At 52.8% G+C, this 20,976-nt stretch overlaps 1 protein-coding gene across 6 annotated transcripts in view; it reads right to left on the bottom strand.

Annotated features, from left to right (window-relative positions):
- The window catches only part of AGRN (agrin), a 489,507-nt gene that overhangs the window by 141,226 nt on the left and 327,305 nt on the right, over nt 1-20,976 (bottom strand). For all 6 annotated transcript variants that reach the window (XM_060259433.1, XM_060259437.1, XM_060259431.1 and 3 more), the window contains one exon: nt 84-299. In XM_060259433.1, the coding sequence (XP_060115416.1) occupies nt 84-299 (216 nt within the window). The remainder of the gene's footprint in view (nt 1-83; nt 300-20,976) is intronic.

The raw sequence follows: 20,976 nt of genomic DNA, 5'->3' as shown, positions 1-20,976 counted from the left end.
ATATTCTGGTCTTTTTTGCACAGCCCTGTGGAGGCAAAATGGGCTATCGATGGGCCCTGACACGGCAGGCGCCCGTCACTCACCACACGCCCCTTTACTGATGACCTTGATCCGCCTCTGTTGGTTGCACTGAGCTTTCTCCAGTTCGCACTCGTTGCTGTAGGTCGAATAATCCGAGCCGCAGACGGGGGCCACCACCGAAGGGCAGATGGATTTCTTGCACACGCAAACTCCCTGGGAGGAGTCCGTGGCGCTTCTCTCGCACACGGCGCCGAACCCACAAAGCATCCCTCGGCACACTGCGGATAAAGAGAGAAGAACGTCGGAATGTGGAACCTCTTCTTATGCATTTTTTTAAAAAGTGACACTTCTAGTCCTAGTTGGAAAGATTAACAGCTCCACATAAGCATCGGCTGCGATCACTGAACAGCGCACTTTCAAACCACTTCCAATGCACTTTCCAACTGGATTTTGCCAGTTTACACAGTAAAATCCAGTAGTAAAGTGCACTGAAAATGGATTGAAAGTGCGCTATTATTGTGTGTGTGTGTGGTCGCAACCATGGACTGGGATCTGTAAAAACCTGCACACAATTGCTTGCCACCCCTACACACACATCCCTCCTTTCCGGCACAATGACGTACGGTGTGCAGCTCTGAGCAAATCTCTGAGAGTACTTATGATTGTAAGATGTGATCAGCAGCACCCTGGGCTAATGGAGCTGTTCTAAAGGCATGCCAAACTAAATCCGGCAGAGCACTTTGTAAGCACTGAAAGGTTGTATGAAATCTTCCGAGCGAAGAAAGAGAGGAAACATTTGCATTCAGCACCAAACAGCAGATCTGCAGGACGCAACATTTTTTTTGCTCCCACTAATACCCAAAGTGCTCCTCAGAGAAGATATCCCAGGCTCCTCTGTGGTGTCTCAAAGGCTTCTGGGACATGAACTCCGTTTCAAGATCTCAGCCAGTAAACTGAGACTGACTGAACCCAGCTGTGGCATGACCTGGTTCCACAGCTTACGGAGCCCAGCTTCGGTATGCATCCTTCTAATCTCCCCCCTCCCCTCCAAAGATACCGCACTGACACCCCACCCATTTATCCCCGACCTCCCTGTTGCTTCTTCCTCCTGCTTTTCCCCCAGGCCTTGCCGACTCAATTGCACACGTCATTCGAAAACACAATGGCTCTCTCATTCAAACACTCGGGGCTGTGGAAACTGCCGTCAGCTTGAAGCTGTTATGGTGACCCCTCATAAGGTTTTAAGGCGGGAGACATTCAGAGGAAATTTGCCATTACCTGCCTCTGCATAGCGACCCGGGACTTCCTTGGTGGTCTCCCATCCAAGGCCTAACCAGGACCAAATCTGCTTAGTTTCTGAAATCGGGTGAGATCAGGCCAGCCTGGCCCAACCAGGTCAGGGAAGACAAACACAGGTGGTTTGCTATCGCCTACTTCCATGCAGCGACCCTAAACTTCCTTAGTGGTCTCCCATCTAAGAACCAGGGGGGCCAAACTCTGGCTTGGGAGGCACATGTGGCTCTTTTACACATACCGTGTGGCTTTTGAAGCCCCCACCACCCCATCAGCTGGCTTGGAGAATGCATTTAAAGTTGCTTTCTTTCCACCTCTCCCTCCCCTCATTTATTTTCCTTCCTTCCTTCCTTCCTTCCTTCCTTCCTTCCTTCCTTCCTTCCTTCCTTCCTTCCTTCCTTCCCTTCCTTCCTTCCTTGTCTTGCAGCTCTCAAACCTCCGCCATTCATGTCTTGTGGCTCTCTAACGTCTGATGTTCATTCTATGTGGCTCTTCCATTAAGCAAGCTTGGCCACCCCTGTAAGTACTAACCAGGGGTGACCTAGTTTAGCATCCTCGATCTAACAAGATTGGGCCAGCCTTTGTTAATCCAAGTCAGGGCTATTCAGACACTACAGCACACGACATACATACTTACATACTTATTCCTCTTGCAGAATCCAGTTTACTATAGCACAGGATTTGGGAGAGGGAATGCAGTGGTAGACAGTCCTCAACCTTTTCCGGTAAAATGTTAAAATACGCCATTGGACATATGCCTGAGCTTTTTCACACCTTCCCTACCTGCATTTTGCCTGCACTTGGGGGGGCATAGTTCAGTGGCAGAATCTGTGCTTTACATGCAACCCCACCCACCTCCCAAACAGATTGAAGAGGGTGGCTCAGTGACAGAGCATCACTTTGGTAAGCAGAAGGTCCCAGGTTCAATCCCCGCATCTCCAACTAAAAAGGGTCCAGGCAAAGAGGTGTGAAAAAGCTCAGCTTGAGACCCTGGAGAGCCGCTGCCAGTCTGAGTAGACAATACTGACTTGATGGACCCAGGGTCTGATTCCGTAGAAGGCAGCTTCATATGCTCATGTGTTCAGTCAAAAGGATGACAGGTAGCAGAGCAAGGATATAATAGAATCAAAGAGTTGGAAGGGGCCTCCAGGGTCATCTAGTCCAGCCCCCTGCACAATGCAGGAAATTCAAAGATACCTCCCACACACACACATACATCCCCGGTGACCCCTGCTCCATGCCCAGATGATGTCAGAAACCTTCAGGATCCCTTGCCAAACTGCCTTGGAGAAAAACTGCTGACTGACCCCAAAGTGGCAAACAGCACTTCCCTAGGCGCGTAAGAAAGCGCCACAAGAACTAAGCATCGATGCAACCCTTCCCGCCTTCGTTCTCATGAACTGCCGAAGTTCACAGAATCAACATGGCCGTCAGACGACCATCTAGCCTCTAGGAAGGAGAGCCCACCACCTCCCGAGGAAGCCTGTTCCACTGAGGAACTGCTCTGTCAAGAAGTCCTTCCTAATATTTAGCTGGAAACTCTTTTGATTTAATTTCAACCCATTGGTTGTGGTCCAATGGGGCAACAGAAAACAATTCTGCACCATCCTCTACAGGACAGCCCTTTGAGTACTTGAAGATGGTAATCCTATCACCTCTCAGCCGCCTTCTCTCCAGGCTAAACATGCCCAGCTCCTTCAACCTTTCTGCACAGGACTTGGTCTCCAGACCCCTCACCATCTTTGTTCCCAAATATCCCCCGACTGGAGTCTTGGAGAGCAGATGTCAGTCAGAATAGACAAGACATAGCAAGATGAACCAACAGCCTGACTCTATATTGCTCGAACAGGTTTATATAGTCTGTGTCTGCACTGTTGGCCTGGGGGAGACCATAGCTCAACTAGAACAGCATACACTCTTCGCATGCAGAAGGTCCCAGGTTCAATCCCCAGCATCTCCAGATAAAGAAGAAGAAGAGAAGAGATTGGATTTATACCCCGCCCTTCACTACCTGAAGGTGTCTCAGAGCAACTTACAACCTCCTTTCCTTTCCTCTCCCCACAATGGACACCCTGTAAAGCAGGTGAGGCTGAGAGAGCTCTTTTGAGAACGGCCTTTGAGAAAGCAGCTCCTTCAAGAACTTGTGATTGACTCAAGGCCATTCCAGCAGCTGCACGTGGAGGAGTGAGAAATTGAACCCGGTTCTCCCAGATTAAGAGTCCGAGCACTTAACCACTACACCAAACTGGCTCTCAAGTTACCTGGTGATGGCAGAGCCCCCGCTCTGCCAGTTTGGTGCAATGTTTAAGTGTGCAGACTCTTATCTGGGAGAACCGGATTTGATTCTCCACTCATCCACAGGCAGCTGCTGGAATGGCCTTGGGTCAGCCAGAGCTCTCGCAAGAGTTGTCCTTGAAAGGGCAGCTTCTGGGAGAGCTCTCTCAGCTCCACCCACCTCACAGGGTATGTGTTGTGGGGGAAGAAGATATAGGAGATTGTAAGCTGCTTTGAGAAGGGTGGGGTATAAATCTATGGTCTTCTTCTTCGTCTGGAGCCCTTCAGCTCTGGGTTAAGAGGCTCTGCCACAATATCTCTGTCCTGCCCATAAATGTGAGTTGAACAGCCCCTAGCACTCGGCCACATCCACAAGAAATATTAAAGGTCCACCGGCACTATCTCTTCCCACATACCCACCCTTACGAGGCATACTGTTCCCTTGGTATGTTTTCCCTTGGTTCAAGAACAAACACATACTGCCTCTCTCCCGTACACACCCAAGGCAGTTAATGACGAGATAAACAGAAGCCAAACACGTTAAAGCGCCCTTCGATAATCAATGAACAGCTCAATTAGCATCCCAAGAAGGCCCCCAGCCAACACTGTTTGATCAAACCCATCAAAAAACCAGCCCGAATCGCAAACACCTTCCTCCTCCCAAATCGGGCGGCCAACCAACCGCAAAGATAGCGGCCTCACAGGATTTGGGAGGCTGTCAGATTTCGGGCGTGTGCAAAAGTCAGAACATGCAGCAGGTTATGAGCATTTTGGGAAAGGGAAGCGCAGCAGGAGGCATCTCTCTTCTCTCTCTCTGCGCTCCAATGATGCAGCCGACATGCGCCGACGGTCCCGGCTGAACAGCGATTGTCCCTGTTTCCCTGTCCCCTCATTTTTGCCTTTTCCAGGTTGCCTTCTCCAAATTTTGTTAATGCAAATTGGTGGAGTTCTCTGCATTCAGCTTCCTCCCTGAGGTCTTTAAAAGTTAAAACTCAGAGCAGGGGATGGACGCACCTCCTCTTCAGCTGCTCTTTGTGTTGATGCATGCGCATGAGCGCTCAGGCACCACAGAGCACACAACCTGCTCTCTCTCAGAACATCAGAGAAGCCACGTTGGATCAGGCCAATGGCCCACATCCAGTCCAACGCTCTGTGTCACACAGTGGCCACAAAAAACCAGGTGCCCTCAGGAGGTCCATCAGTGGAGCCAGGACACTAGAAGTCCTCCCACTGTTGCCCCTCCCAAGCACCAAGATTACAGAGCATCACTGCCCCAGACATAGGAACGTAAGAGAAGCCATGCTGGATCAGGCCAATGGCCCATCCACTCCAACACTCTGTGTCTCACAGTGGCCAAAAGAAACCAGGTGCCATCAGGAGGTCCATCAGTGGAGCCAGGACACTAGTAGCCCTCCCATTCTTGCCCCCCCCCCAAGCACCAAGAATACAGAGCATCCCTGCCCCAGACAGAATGCTCCTTCCATCTGTACCTTCTGGCTAACAACCACTGATGGATCCCTGTTCCATAGAAGAAAATAAGAGAAGCCATGTTGGATTAGGCCAATGGCCCATGCAGTCCAACACTCTGTGTCACATAAGAACATCAGGGAAGCCATGTTGGATCAGGCCAATGGCCCATGCAGTCCAGCACTCTGTGTCACATAAGAACATAAGAGAAGCCATGTTGGATCAGGCCAATGGCCCATCCAGTCCAACACTCTGTGTCACATAAGAGAAGCCATGTTGGATCAGGCCAATTGCCCATCCACTCCAACACTCTGGGTCACATAAGAACATAAGAGAAGCCATGTTGGATCAGGCCAATGGCCCATCCAGTCCAACACTCTGGGTCACATAACATAAGAGAAGCCATGTTGGATCAGGCCAATGGCCCATCCAGTCCAACACTCTGTGTCACATAAGAACATAAGAGAAGCCATGTTGGATCAGGCCAATGGCCCATCCAGTCCAACACTCTGGGTCACATAACATAAGAGAAGCCATGTTGGATCAGGCCAATGGCCCATCCAGTCCAACACTCTGGGTCACACAAGAACATAAGAGAAGCCATGTTGGATCAGGCCAATGGCCCATCCACTCCAACACTCTGGGTCACATAAGAACATAAGAGAAGCCATGTTGGATCAGGCCAATGGCCCATCCAGTCCAACACTCTGGGTCACATAACATAAGAGAAGCCATGTTGGATCAGGCCAATGGCCCATCCAGTCCAACACTCTGGGTCACACAAGAACATAAGAGAAGCCATGTTGGATCAGGCCACAGTGGCCAAAAGAAACCAGGTGCCATCAGGAGGTCCATCAGTGGAGCCAGGACACTGTAAGTCCTCCCACTGTTGCCCCTCCCAAGCACCAAGATTACAGAGCATCTCTCTCTCTCTCTCTCTCTGCAGCTGCTGATGTCTATTTCGAACTGCTGAAAATGCACTGAGGGGTATTTATGTTTTTTTGAAATATATCTTTAGCCTGGAAAACAAACACCCTCTTGGTTTGTTCAAAACAACAGGGAGAGGCAGCTGCTGACTTAATGAGGAAACGTGCGCACCCGTGTAATGTGCTGTCAAGTCACTACCGATTTGTGGCAACCCCAGCAAGGGACTTTTGAGGCAAGCAAGAAGCAGGGGGGGGGGATGCGGCTTGCCGTTGCCTCCCCCTGCAAAGACCTCCTTGGTGGTCTGCCCCTTCTAATCTGAGAGGGCGGGAGGTCTGTGGCTCGGGGAGGGGCTGTGGCTCAGTGGAAGAACCTCTGCTTGGCACGCAGAAAGTCCCAGGTTCAACCCCCAGCATCTCCAGTTAAAAGGACCAGGCAGGAGGTGATGGGAAAAACCTCTGCCTGAGACCCTGGAGAGCCGCTGCCAGTCTGACTGGACAAGACAGGTCTTAATGGGCCGATAATCTGATTCAGTATATGGTAGTTTCATGTGTGTGTCTGACAAGATCGGCCCATGCCCTGCTGCCGTCCTTCCCACGAGGAGATGCAGAAAAGAGTCTTTAGCAATGGGCAGTTAACATAAGAGACACCCAGTGGTCCATCCCGTCCAGCATCTGGTATCATAAGGTGGCCAACCAGTTGCCCCGAAGATCTCCAAAGCTCCATGATGCCACTCCACTCAAAGTTGTCAGATGAAATACATGCAGCAGGATGCAACAGTTGATAATGTTAAATACAAAACGCAGAGCTGGCAGTTACTCCTAAGGGTCATCTAGTCCAGCCCCCTGGGAAAGGAAAGGTCTCCTGTGCAAGCACCAGTCTTTTCCGACTCTGGGGTGACGTTGCTTTCACAACGTTTTCACGGCAGACTTTTTACGGGGTGGTTTGCCATTGCCTTCCCCAGTCATCTATACTTCCCCCCCAGCAAGCTGGGGACTCTTTTTACCGACCTCAGAAGGATGGAAGGCTGAGTCAACCTGGAGCCAGCTACCTGAACCCAGCTTCTGCCAGGATCGAACTCAGGCCGCGAGCGGAGCTTAGGACGGCAGTACCGCAGCCTTAACACTCTGCGCCATGGGGCTCCTGAACCATGCCCCCTGAACCATGCAGAAAGTTCACCGATACCGTTCCCCCAGTGACCCTTGCTCTATGCTCAGAGGAAGGCTTAAGAACCTCCATGATCCTGGGCCAATCTGACCCGGGGAGGAAAATTCCTTCCTGACCCCAAAATGGCAACTGGCATCTCCCTGGGCTAGGGATGTCAGCCTTCAGGTGGGCGGTGGGGAACCCCCAGAATTCCAGCTCATCTCCTGGCTGCAGAGATCAGTTCCCTTGGAGAAATTGGCAGCTTTGGAGGGTGGGCTCTGTCGGACTGCACCCCACTGAGGTCCCTGCTCTCCTCAGGCTCAAATCCAGAATCTCCAGGTTTTCCAACGTGGACCTGGCAACCTTATCTCTCGCATCCTCCTTCAGTGGCCGGGGGGACCTAGTGACCCTACCCTGGGCATCTAAGAAAGGGCCACGAGAGCCAAGCACTGGCTCATCCCTTCCTGCCCTCCCTCTAACGATCTTCCTAAATTCACAGAATCGGCATTGCTGTCAGATGGACATCTAAAGGTAAAGGTTCGTCCCCTGTGCAAGCACCAGTCGTTTCCGACTCTGGGATGACTTCACATCACAACATTTTCTTGGCGGACTTTTTAAGGGGTGGTTTGCCATTGCATTCCCCAGTCATCTACACTTGACCCCCAAGCAAGCCGGGCACTCGTTTTGGCGACCTCAGAAGGATGGAAGGCTGAGTCAACCTGGAGCCAGTTACCTGAACCCAGCTTCTGCCAGGATCGACCTCAGGCCACGAGCAGAGCTTGGACTGCAGGTCTGCAGCTGACCACTGTGCGCCATGGGGCTCCTGATGGCCATCTAAAAAAAGGTAAAGGTAGTCCCCTGGAGTTCTCTCTGGGTGTCATGGGTGCTGGGGACCCTTCAGAGGAAGTTGAGTCTGATGAGGAAACTGTGCCCCTGCCACCTGCACCAGTGCCCCTGCCTCCTGCTGGAGAAGATCCCAGCCCCCCTGCCTCGCCCTCTCGGGTGGCTCGTGTGCGTGACCGCCTCCGGCAGGACCTCAGGGATCGGAGGAGGGCGGCACGCTCACAAGCAAGACGCTCCCTGAGCCCTGAGTTCTGGCCCTTCTAAGAGCAAGGATGCTTGAGTGGTAACAGGATCCTGGCTGCCTCCCTGAGCCAGCAATTAGCCCAAACGGGCAACAGCCAGCAGAGGGCTATATAGCTGTGGGCTTTGGGAGGAAGCTTTGTGGAAGCAACTAGTCATCTCCCTGACATTCTAGCATCCACTCCGGCTTGACTTTGGTTCCTGACTCCCTGACTTTGGCTTTGGACTTCTGGACTCCCTGACCTCGGCTTCTGGACCTCAGACCTGCGATACTTCTACAGTGATTTGGATTTGGCGCCTCGGACCCTCCTGCTTACTGGCTACAGACCTCGGACTGCCTCTGGACTTTGCCTGACCCGGCCCCAGCCGTGACAGATTGCTTCCACCGACAAACACCCACTCCACAGGATGGATGCTGAAGCAAGTGAAACCACAGAACTACTGGCTGCGCTCCAAGCCCAGGTACAGCAGCTAACACAGGCAGTAGTGCACTTGCAGCAACAACCTGCGGCCAGTGCTCCAGCCAAGTGCCCAGTTCCCCCACCTGACAGATTTGGGGGTGCCGTGGAAGAATTTCCTGCCTTCCTAGCACAGTGTCGGCTGTACTTTGAACTGAGAGCACGGGACTTCCTCAATGACAAAACCAAGGTGTGTTTCGTCATCAGTCTGTTAAAGGGGCAGGCGGCCAAATGGGCCACACCCTTGCTGGTCGCGTCCTCTCCCCTACTGACTGATTACCAGGGGTTTGAGGCCCACCTGTCTGCTGCTTTCTCAAACCCAGTCCAAGCAGCCACAGCCAACCGGAAGATCAGGGCACTGAAACAAGGCAACTCCTCGGTGGCTCAATATGCCACTGAATTCAAGCTCCTGACCCAGGACTTGGCGTGGAATGAGGCTGCCCAGATGGACCAGTTTACTGAGGGGTTGGCAGAGGAGGTCCTGGATGAACTGGCCAGGGTGGAGCAGCCACCCACGCTCCAAGAACTTATCACCCTCTGCCTCCGCATCGACGGCCGCCTGGAAAGTCGCCGCCAAGCCAAGACCAGAGGGCGCCAGCTCCCTGCGCCGTGCTACCTGGCTCCTCGCCTGTCCCCAGCTAGTACCAGCACCAAGGATGAGCCTATGCAGCTTGGAGCTGCTCGACCCCGCCTGACCCCAGAGGAAAAGACCAGACGCCGCACGCAGAATCTGTGCCTCTACTGCGGCACGGCAGGCCACTATGCCTCTGGCTGCCCTGCTAAGCATCGGATACCTGGACCTTCGCTGCCACCGCCGCCAAAAGGGCAGCCCCAGGCGTAAGTGGACCCCCCAGCCTGGGGCGACTAGCTGGGTCCTCCGAACAGCGGGCTGATACCCCAGGGCCATTCCTGCTACCAGTCAAACTCCGTCTGCCTGACGAACGCTGGCTGTTCGTGTATGCCATGCTGGACTCGGGAGCGGCCCACTGTTTTATAGATGCCGCCTTTGTGAAGCAGCACCAGATCCCTGTGCAGACAAAAGGGATTCCGTTGCTGGTGGAGGCTATTGACGGGCGCCTCCTCCGTTCTGGCCCCGTCACCCAGGAGACCTGTCCCATCACCTTCCACGTCCAGCAGCACCAAGAACAGCTGCGGTTTGATGTCGCCCGCATGCCTCGCTTCCCGCTGATTCTAGGCCTTTCCTGGCTGAAGCTGCACAACCCCATCGTGGACTGGGCCCAGCAGGAACTACGCTTCCGAGACCCATGCCCCCATCTGACTCCTCCCACCACTCTAGCAGCTGGCATCCCGAGTGGTGGTCCTCAGCTCCCTCAGAAGTATGTGGACTTTGCTGATGTCTTTGAAGAGACAGGAGCTGATCAGCTTCCCCCTCACCGGCCCTACGACTGTGCCATTGATTTGGTACCTGGGGCACCACTCCCGGTGGGGCGTCTGTACCCAATGTCGGAGCCGGAGTTGGCAGCTCTGCGAGACTTCCTGGACAAGAACCTGAAACGCGGATTCATCCGACCCTCAACCTCTCCCCTATCTACTCCAGTGCTCTTCGTGAAGAAGAAAAGTGGGGAGCTCCGGCTGTGCAATGACTACCGGGCCCTGAACAAGATCACCATCCGCGACCGGTACCCTCTACCACTGATCCCTGAACTCTTGGATCGCCTAAAGGGGGCCCAAATCTACACCAAGCTGGACCTCCGTGGAGCGTACAATTTGGTGCGCATACGGCCCGGAGACGAATGGAAGACCGCGTTTGGGACCCGATACGGGCAGTACGAGCACCTGGTAATGCCCTTCGGACTGACCAACGCCCCCGCTGTCTTCCAGAGGTTCATGAATGACATATTCCGGGACCTGCTCGACCGCTTCGCGATCATATACCTGGATGACATCCTAATTTACTCCCGCAATCCTGCCCAGCACGCCGAGCACGTCCGCCAGGTCCTGCAGCGCCTACGAGCCCATGGTCTCTACGCCAAGCTGGAGAAGTGCGACTTCGACCTGCGCTCCGTCGAGTTCCTTGGGCACATTGTGTCACCGCAGGGGATCCTCATGGACCCGAAAAAAGTAGAAGCGGTCCTGACCTGGCAGGCTCCTCAGAATCGCAAAGACCTGCAGCGGTTCCTCGGTTTTGCCAACTACTATCGGCAATTCATCCCGGCCTACGCATCCCTGACCACACCCCTGACTCAACTACTCCGCCCCAAAGAACCCTTCCACTGGTCCCCAGAGGCCGATAACGCCTTCTCCACCCTGAAGACTCGCTTTGCCACCGGGCCACTCCTGAGATACCCCGACCCCCAGCTTCCCTTTACGGTGGAAGCTGATGCCTCCAACGTGGCCCTGGGAGCAGTGCTGTCCCAGCGCGAGGAGCCATCCCAGCCACTCCAGCCCTGCGCCTATTACTCGCGGCAGCTCACTGCTGCAGAGAGGAACTATACCATCTGGGAGAGGGAGTTGCTCGCGATCAAGGCGGCGTTTGAGGTTTGGCGACATTACCTCGAAGGGGCTCGCCACCCTGTTCAAGTGCTCACCGATCACCGGAACTTGGAACACCTCCAGACCACCCGCCGTCTCAACCAGCGCCAGATCCGGTGGTCCCTATTCTTCTCTCGCTTCGACTTCCGGATCTCCTACATCCCCCATACCCAGAACCGGAAAGCAGACGCGCTCTCCCGGAAACCGGAATACGCCCCTGCCTCAACTGAGACCGCGCCCGCTGCTCCAATCCTGCCGCCCTCAGTATTTGCAGCCACCTCCACTTCACCAGCACTCGTGGAGGACGTTCGGGCTAGCCAGGCCAATGATCCCTGGGTCCAGCAACACCTCCAGGCTCTCCAAGATGACCCAACAGGGGAGTTCACGACTCGAGGCGGCCTCTTGCTACATCGCGAACGCCTCTATGTGCCGCCCGGGCCCTTGCGGGCAGAAGTGCTACGCCTGACCCACGACTCGTTACCCGCCGGGCACTTTGGACAGCATAAGACCACCCACTTGCTGACAAGGGAATTCTGGTGGCCACGAGTTCGCGCTGATGTTGCCCGCTATGTCAGCTCCTGTGACGTCTGCCGACGGGCCAAAGACATCCTAGCCAAACCCTCAGGGTTGCTGCAGCCCTTGCCCACATCTTCAGGACCCTGGGATACCATCTCGATGGACTTCATCACGGAACTTCCACGCTCCAAGGGTCAGACTTGTATCTGGGTGGTCGTCGACCTATTTACCAAGATGGCCCACTTCGTTCCGTGCCCGAAACTCCCCACAGCTCAGGAGACGGCCCAGCTTTACCTGCAACACATCTTTCGTCTGCATGGACTCCCAGCCCATCTGATCTCCGATCGGGGCCCTCAGTTCTCCTCTCGGTTCTGGCAAGCCCTCCATTCCAGCCTGGGTACTCGAGTGCACCTGTCCTCAGCCTACCACCCACAGACAGATGGCCAGACAGAGCGCACCAATGCCACGCTAGAGCAATATCTCCGCTGTTACACCTGTTACCAGCAGGATGACTGGACCACTCTATTGCCCCTAGCGGAGTTTGCATACAACAACGCGGTCCATTCATCCACCCAAATGACCCCGTTTGCTGCAACCTACGGGTACCACCCTCGGTTCTTCCCAGCGATCCTACCACCCACGAATGTCCCCGCCGTCGATGCCTACCTGCAAGAACTCCGTGCCAGCCAAGACTTGCTCCGAGAGCAGCTACAGCAAGCCAAGGAGGCATATAAACGGGCTGCGGACCGAAAGAGGCAAGAAGGCCCTCCAGTGCAGCCGGGGGATCAGGTGTGGCTCTCAACTCGCTACCTGCGCCGGCCTGGTCGGTCTCACAAGCTGGATGCACGGTTCATTGGACCCTACCCCGTCGTTGAACAAATAAACCCCGTCGCCTTCAGGCTCCAGTTGCCACCCCACCTCCGCATTCACCCCGTGTTTCATCGCTCCCTCCTTGTTCCGGCTGCACCCCCTGACCCAGCTCGGACTCCTTCCCCACCGCCGCCACCACCAGTGTTGGTGGATGACGAGGAAGAATATGAGGTGCGCCAGATCCTGGACTCCCGGTACCATCGTGGAGGCCTCCAGTACCTGGTGGACTGGGAGGGATACGGCCCAGAAGACCGGTCTTGGGAGCCCGAGGACAATCTTCATGCCCCGGACTTGGTGCACCAGTTCCATAACGACCACCCCGACCTTCCGGGTCCCTCGACGGAGGGGGGCCCGGGGGGGGGGATAGTGTCATGGGTGCTGGGGACCCTTCAGAGGAAGTTGAGTCTGATGAGGAAACTGTGCCCCTGCCACCTGCACCAGTGCCCCTGCCTCCTGCTGGAGAAGATCCCAGCCCCCCTGCCTCGCCCTCTCGGGTGGCTCGTGTGCGTGACCGCCTCCGGCAGGACCTCAGGGATCGGAGGAGGGCGGCACGCTCACAAGCAAGACGCTCCCTGAGCCCTGAGTTCTGAGAGGATTCTGGCCCTTCTAAGAGCAAGGATGCTTGAGTGGTAACAGGATCCTGGCTGCCTCCCTGAGCCAGCAATTAGCCCAAACGGGCAACAGCCAGCAGAGGGCTATATAGCTGTGGGCTTTGGGAGGAAGCTTTGTGGAAGCAACTAGTCATCTCCCTGACATTCTAGCATCCTCTCCGGCTTGACTTTGGTTCCTGACTCCCTGACTTTGGCTTTGGACTTCTGGACTCCCTGACCTCGGCTTCTGGACCTCAGACCTGCGATACTTCTACAGTGATTTGGATTTGGCGCCTCGGACCCTCCTGCTTACTGGCTACAGACCTCGGACTGCCTCTGGACTTTGCCTGACCCGGCCCCAGCCGTGACACTGGGTCAAATTGAGAAGAAGGTGGTAGGCGGGTAATTTATATTTATATCTACTCAGGAAGGTTGGGGTAGGGCTGAGTCATTATCTTGTGGGAGCTATCTAGGCTGTTGGAAATTCCAGAATCTCCAGCTTCTTCTCAATTTGACCCAGAGAGAACTCCAGTTTTCTGGGTTATGCCTCTGAGGATGCCAGTCACAGTTGATGGCGAAACGTCAGGTCTCACAATGCCAAGGCCACAGCCACACAGCCCAGGAAATCTACAACAACCAATCTTCTTAATGTTTAACCCAAAAATACATTTAGATTTTACCAGGGCTTCTTTTGTAGAAAAAGCCCAGCAGGAACTTATTTGCACATTAGGCCATACCCCCTAATGTCACCATTGTTTCACACAGGGTTGTTGTTTTTTTATAGAAAAAGCTCAACAGGTACTCATTCGCATATTAGGCCACACCCCCTGACACCAAGCCAGCAGGAGCTGCGTTTCGGTGCGTTCCTACTCAAAAAAAGCCCTGGATTTTACGAATTGTATTGCACTTTGGGTTCTTTTAAGGATTTCAGCTATGGAATCAGATTCTGCCAGCTGGCTTTTATTCTAAACCGACAAACAAAAAAACCCCTCAGGACACCAGCCTTTGCAGTTGAAAGGACATGTTTGGAAGGGTATCGGCAACACCTGCTGGAATCTCCGGGGCTGACGTTACTGGCTCAGATTCTCCATTGCTACTGTAGCATGAAGCATTTTTGCTTTCTAGCTCCAGCCCAGCAGGTGTCTTTTCATCTCTGGATTAAGCCATGATCATTCCACAGTCCTCAGTTTTTCCTAGCTTGGAACCCACCTTGAACCCACAGGGGGCAGCAAAGAAGGAGGAGATTGGATTTATACCCCACTCTTCACTCGGAGTCTCAGAGAGGCATAAAATAGCCTTCCTTTCCTTTTCCCACAACAGACACCCTGTCTGGTAGGTGGGGCTGAGAGAGCTCTGACAGAAACTGCTCTTGAGAGAACAGCTCCGAGAGAGTTATGACCCACCCAAGGTCACTCCAGCAGCTGCAAGTGGAGGAGTGGGAAATCAAACTCAGTTCTCCCAGATAAGAGTCTGCACACTTAACTACTACACCAAACTGGCTCTCAAGCAGGTGACAGGAAGCTGCAGGACAATACAGTCATGTGACAGGAAGAGGGGACACCTGAGGCTTGACTTTGCCTGAGGAGGGGGTGCTGATGAGGCTGGGGAAAGAGAGAGAAGGTGAGGGAGAGCTTTTATGGGGAGAGGTGAGTCTGTGAACCTGCCTGACCCCAAAAGGACCCCTCTTCTCCACCACTGAGTGACCCTGAAGCTCCTCTCAGTTGCGTGAACGAAGAGAGGCAGGCAATGTGGTGCCCCTTCTCTCTTTACACAGCCACAGTCCCTCCCAAAAACATCTACGTTGTGCGCAGCCCCGACAGGTGGAACCCACGGATTAGATTAAACCTCCCTGTTCAGCAGCAGTCTACCCTCAAATGACGACTGCTGACGACACCACTGGGGACTCAGTACAGCTTACATGGTTTGCCCTCTCCTCCCCTCACAGCAACCTTGCAAGGTAGGTTAGGCTGAGAGTACGTGATTGGCCCAAGGTTGCTCAGCAAGCTTTCATGGCAGAGCGAGGATTCAAACCTGGGTCACCCAGGCTCTAGCCTGAGGCGTTAACCACTACACCACGCTGGCTGTCAAGGAAAAAGAAAAAAGCTGTAAGTCTTTGCAACAGCTGGACGTTTCCGACCCTTTTAAAGAAACGAGGCCCTCCTTACTTTTTCTTGCCTGCAGCGCAACCCTCCGAATTCCACTCCTTTCTGAGGGTTCCCCCTCTTCCTCCCCACCTCGTCCATTGAATAGGAGGTGCAGCTGCATAACAATCCCTGGATTAGGAGAGCGGGCAGCCAGCCAGCCACCAGGGGCTTTGCCACGCCCCCAGCAGCTCTCATTAACCCCTGGAGAAGCCCACGCCACCCTTTCTCCACTTCTTATGTGATTTTGGGTGGTGAGTGGCTTGCTGACTTTTTGACTGGGGTGGGGTGGCCCAGGAGAGCCCCAGGCAAGGGAGGTCTGCTTGGGCTCTCTAGCCAGCAGAAGTAGGCCTCACTTGCCCGAGACTCTCCTTTCTTGCATTGGGTTGCTTTTGGCTGGGGGGGGCATATGCTAATGAGCTATTTTTCTCCAAAATGACCCCCGCTCATGTGTGAACCTTTAAGGCCGGAAGCCGCAAACCTCTCACCCAGGTGTAACACCAATGGCTTCATCCTCTCTCTCTCTCACTCTCTCACACAAAACACACACACCCCAATTACAACTTGCCAAGAGGTTTCCATGAGCAAACTTGGTCGGAACAAACAGGGGGGGAGGAGAGAATGGAAAGGGGGGGGGGAATCAACTTCCTAACAAGAGAGACGCAAATCTCTTTGTCATGCATGCTAATCAGAGTTGCCTGCACAGAGCCGTTTCCCATCTAACTTGCAAATGAAGCAGAGGTGCTGGCTGTTCTTTTACCCATTTTTTTTTTTCAAAGTGTGTGTGTGAGGGGGGGGGGGACACACAAGGCGCTGCTGTGAAAAACACACAGAAGGATGCAATTTTTTTCTGCCGAGTCAAAACACACAGCGCCGTCCCTCGAAGAGCGCGTTGGCCTCAGATCTCAGACGCCGGGACTCCCAGTCCTTTGTCCAGCCATGCATAGCCTCAGGCGCCTTGCTCTCAGCTGTGAGGATTTGTCCTTTCTGTTGGTTTGATCCCACGCTTCTTCTTCACGAGCCCCATCTCCATCCCCCATACCAGATATCAGTGCTTCGGAAGGAGCAGAAAATACAGAATTGCCTTGTGCAAAGTCAGCCTACTGGTCCAGCCACCTCAGTACTGTTTAATCTGACTTTCCGAAGGCAGCTTTCCCCACAACACCGGCTGTCTAAGATATCCTTTTCACAGGAGACGGCGACGATTTGGTGACTAAAGGGAACCTCCACGTTCAGGGGCAGTCAACCTCTGAATCCCTGGGCCACCCCAGGAGGCAAGAGCAGGAAAAAGCTTCACCCCCTCTGTGCTTTGTTGTTGGACCTCTAAAGGAACTGGTTGGCCCCTGTGTGAGACAGGATGCTGGACTAGATGGACCACTGGTCTGATTCACCAGGGCTCTTGTGATGTTCTAATGAAGGCTTCAGCTTCTATGCCCTGTTGTTGGCCCTCCAGAGGAACTGGTTGGCCACTGTGTGAGAAGAAGAAGAAGAATTGCAGATTTATACCCCGCCCTTTTCTCTGAATCAGAGACTCAGAGCTGCTTACAATCTTCTTTATCAGGGGTGGTCAACGGTAGCTCTCCAGATGTTTTTTGCCTACAACTCCCATCAGCCCCAGCCAGCATGGCCACCCCTGTCCTATATCTTCTCCCCCAACAACAGACACCCTGTGAGGTGGGTGGGGCTGAGATGGCTCCCACAGCAGCTGACCTTTCAAGGACAACCTCTGCCAGAGCTATGGCTGACCCAAGGCCATTCCAGCAGCTGCAAGTGGAGGAGTGGGGAATCAAACCCGGTTCTCCCAGATAAGAGTCCGCGCACTTCACCACTACACCAAACTGGCTCTCTAGAGACAGGATGCTGGACTAGATGGACCACTGCTCTGACTCAAAAGGTCTCTTCTACTGTTCTTAGGACTAAACCTGGGATCTTCTGCATGCAAAACAGGAAGAGAGAGAGTTGACCTTTATTGGCATTAATATAAAAATACAGTATACTTAAGAACCAACAGTAAGATTATAAATAATAAAACCTTAAAAGACCAAAAAAAAGTTGAATAGCATAAGATAGCTGTGGGCTATACATGAGTGAAAGCCTCTCTGGACTGAATCGCAGCCTGTAGGAAGCAAGCAACATAAGTAGTAACAAAGCTATGTTTCCCATGGAGTAAACAGCGGACCTTGGCATTGTCGGAAAGGCCTTGATGGTCGGAGAGCAGTGCATCTAGGTATCTTACTCGTAGGCTGCTATAGATAGAGCAGTCCAGAAGAACATGAGAAACCGTTTCGATGACTCCTTGACTACAAGGGCATCGTCTAAGATTGAGGGGGATTCTATGGTATCTGCCGAGAAGGATGGCCGATGGTAATGCATTGAATCTAGCCAGCATGAATGCCCTTCGTTGGTGAGGATCAGTTAAAAAGAGGAAATAGGGAGCTAGAAGCCCAGGAGTCTGGGATAAACCCAGGTGACTTGGGGAGCAAGATTTCCGAGCTGCCTCAGTCAGACGTTGCAACTACGTTTGATGGATTGAAATACCGCAGAAGCAGAAGATAAATAAAATGCACCCAAGGAAATTCCTATGGATGTGATTTTCTTTTGGATCAGGGTCAACCATTTTGATGCATAATGCAAAACAGGAATATGTCCCTCCCTGTCAAATAGGGATGTCTCTGCACCATCCTGTCCCTGCTAAATACAGATTTTCTAGGCAGGACTACGGTTGGCCCAACGAATACTATGATCTGCTCTCAAGTGGTCAGAATCGCCAGGTCTTTTTGAGGCTCGGAACCTAAACCTCAGTGGGGTGGAGTCAAGGAGCTCAAAGGTGGAGCATAACAGGGCATCGATTGATGCTGGCTTTTGTTAAAAGCAATAACAACGTGATTGTCTAGCAATGTTCCCTCTAAGCTGAGTTAGCGTGTCTCTTTGGCCCTTACTTGCCTTCTGTTTCACCTTATATAGGACCTCTCTTCTTTTCTCTCTTCCCCAGACTTGGAGCTGCAGCAGGTTAACTCTTTTTGAAATTAATCTGTTCACAATTAAGTTCAATGTCTTTACAGGAATATGTCGTGTAAGATGTCCTTCTCTTTCTGTAAGTGAAATTTCTTTCTCTTGTTACCACTGGAGTTAGATGAGGGTTGCCAAGTCTTCCGCAGCCTCCAGCCATAGAGTTTCCCTCCCAAATTGCTAGAGCGTTCAGGGGAAACCACAGAGTTTCTCCGGAAGCTCCTAGAGCGGCCGGCGCACGACGTCACCAGTGCGATGACATCACCTGTGAGTGACATCATCGCCTCGGCAACATCGGGTGGGGATCTCCCTGCTGGCCCACTGCGGGTCGGTGGGTTGGGGACCTCCAGGGCGGGAGAACCCAAGTCCCTCCTGGGAGTTTAGCAGCCCTAAGTTAGATCGTCTCTGCAATTTGTTTGAACAGCATTTTCTCCTCGGTGGGGAAATGTGGAAGTCAGGGATACCTTGAAAAGCTTCTATGCTTCCAAGGTGTAATGGAACATGCGGAAGACCTTTGTATCTCAAGGAGACACGGGTGGTGATCTACTCATTCCAAAACTGTGTATGGCAGCATTAAGCTACGAAAGGGTTAATGCCCTTAACAGAGGATGTTTGCTTCAACTGCTGCGGAGCCCTGTAAATCAGTCCCAGCTGAGAGGGATAAGGGTAAGGGCAGGGTTCTGTTGGCAGAAAAAGCCCAGCAGGAACTCATTTGCATATTAAGCCACACCCCCTGACAGCACCATTGTTTCACATAGGGCTTTTCTGGTGGGGAACCCCCAGAAGGAACTCATTTGCATATTAAGCCACATCCCCTGATAGCACCATTGTTTCACATAGAGCTTTTGGGTAGGAAAAAACCCAGCAGTAACTAATTTGCATATCAGGCCACACCCCCTGGGGCCATTCCTGTGCGTTCCTGCTAAAAAAAAAAGCCCTGGGTAAGGGTATGTTAAATTAAGCCTGAGGGAGCTGGATATTGCAGTGCTGCTCTGCGAAGACGCTGCTGTTTGATGAACAGACGGTTGCGGTGAAGACAGAGTCCCCATCCACAGCAACCAGCCTTCTTGGGAAGTATACCTGATCACAACACCTGATCCCCTCGTCTGATGAAGTGGTGCTTAGAGAGGACACGAAAGTTGACGACGCTCTCAAGAAAACTGGGTTGGTCTCAAAGGTGCCACTTGACTCCTGCTTTGTTCAGACCAACACGGCTGCCCTCTTGGGTCTCTCTTCTTGGGAAGTATCTTTGGAACTGAAACTTTGATTTCATGTTGTAACCTTTAGGAATATTGTTTTGATACGGGATTGACCCACTGCTGAGGACTATATGCGTGGGTAGCCTTGCTGTTATTCTTGAGTTAGTGAATTAAACGGCTTTCTGTTTGCAAACTTGCCAGCATTCTGCCTCAGCTGCGCTTCTGAACAGCAGTCATTGGCTGGGGTCCCCCTCCCTCCCCGGACAGGAGATTCTGGGCAGGTGCTACACTGCCTCAGATGGGATCCTGAAGGAATATTGTGATGGATTTTTATGACAAACTGCTCTGGGAAACAATCTGACCACCACCCCCCCCCCAATGAAGAAGAAGACTGCAGATTTATACTCTGCCCTTCTCTCTGAATCACAGTCTCAGAGTGGCTTACAATCTCCTTTATCTCCTTCCCTCACAACAGACACCCTGTGAGGTGGATGGGGCTGACAGAGCTTTCACAGAAGCTCTGCCCTTTCAAGGACAGAGTCTCAGAGTTGCTCACAATCTCCTTTACCTTCCCCGCCCCTCACAACAGACACCCTGTGAGGTAGATGAAGATATTGGATGAAGATGAAGATATTGGATTTATATCTCTAGCCGCCCTGAGCCCGCTTCGGTGGGGTAGGGCGGGATATAAATCGAATGAAATAAAATAAATAATAATAATAATAAATAGATGAAGATATTGGATTTATATCCCGCCCTCCACTCCGAAGAGTCTCAGAGCGGCTCACAATCTCCTTTACCTTCCTCCCCCACAACAGACACCCTGTGAGGTAGATGAAGATATTGGATTTATATCCCGCCCTCCACTCTGAAGAGTCTCAGAGCAGCTCACAATCTCCTTTACCTTCCTCCCCCACAACAGACACCCTGTGAGGTAGGTGGGGCTGAGAGAGCTCTCAGAGAACTGCTCTTGAGAGAACAGCTGAGAGAACTGGGATTGGCCAGCCGGCTGCCTGTGAGGGAGCAGGAAAATAAACCGAGTGCTCCAGGTTAAAGTCCACCACTCTTCACCACTACACCAAACAGTCTCTTTACTGCATTAGAAGAATTGCAGATTTATACCCCACCCTTCTCTCTTAATCAGGGTCTCAGAGCTGCTTACAATCTCCCATATCTTCTCCTCCCAGAACAGACACCCTGTGAGGTGGGAGGGGGGACTGAGAGAGCTCTCCCAGCAGCTGCCCTTTCAAGGACGAGAGCTCTGGCTGCCCCAAGGCCATTCCAGCAGTTGTGAGTGGAGGAGCGGGGAATCAAACCCGGTTCTCCCAGATAAGAGTTCGCACACCTAACTACCACACCAAACTGGCTCTCTCAAAATGACAAAATACAGCCAAAGCAAGCAGCAGTTAAGGCAGAGTAGCCCTGGAACCCAGGTCTCTCTGGCCCTCCAAAAGGAACTCAGGGTTACATCCATGAGTCTGTCTTCTTCCAT

Source organism: Heteronotia binoei, chromosome 18 (assembly GCF_032191835.1).
Source record: "Heteronotia binoei isolate CCM8104 ecotype False Entrance Well chromosome 18, APGP_CSIRO_Hbin_v1, whole genome shotgun sequence".
Taxonomy (NCBI): Eukaryota; Metazoa; Chordata; class Lepidosauria; order Squamata; family Gekkonidae; genus Heteronotia; species Heteronotia binoei.
The sequence above is the reverse complement of the archived record's forward strand: the minus strand, read 5'-3'. Positions and strand labels throughout refer to the sequence as shown.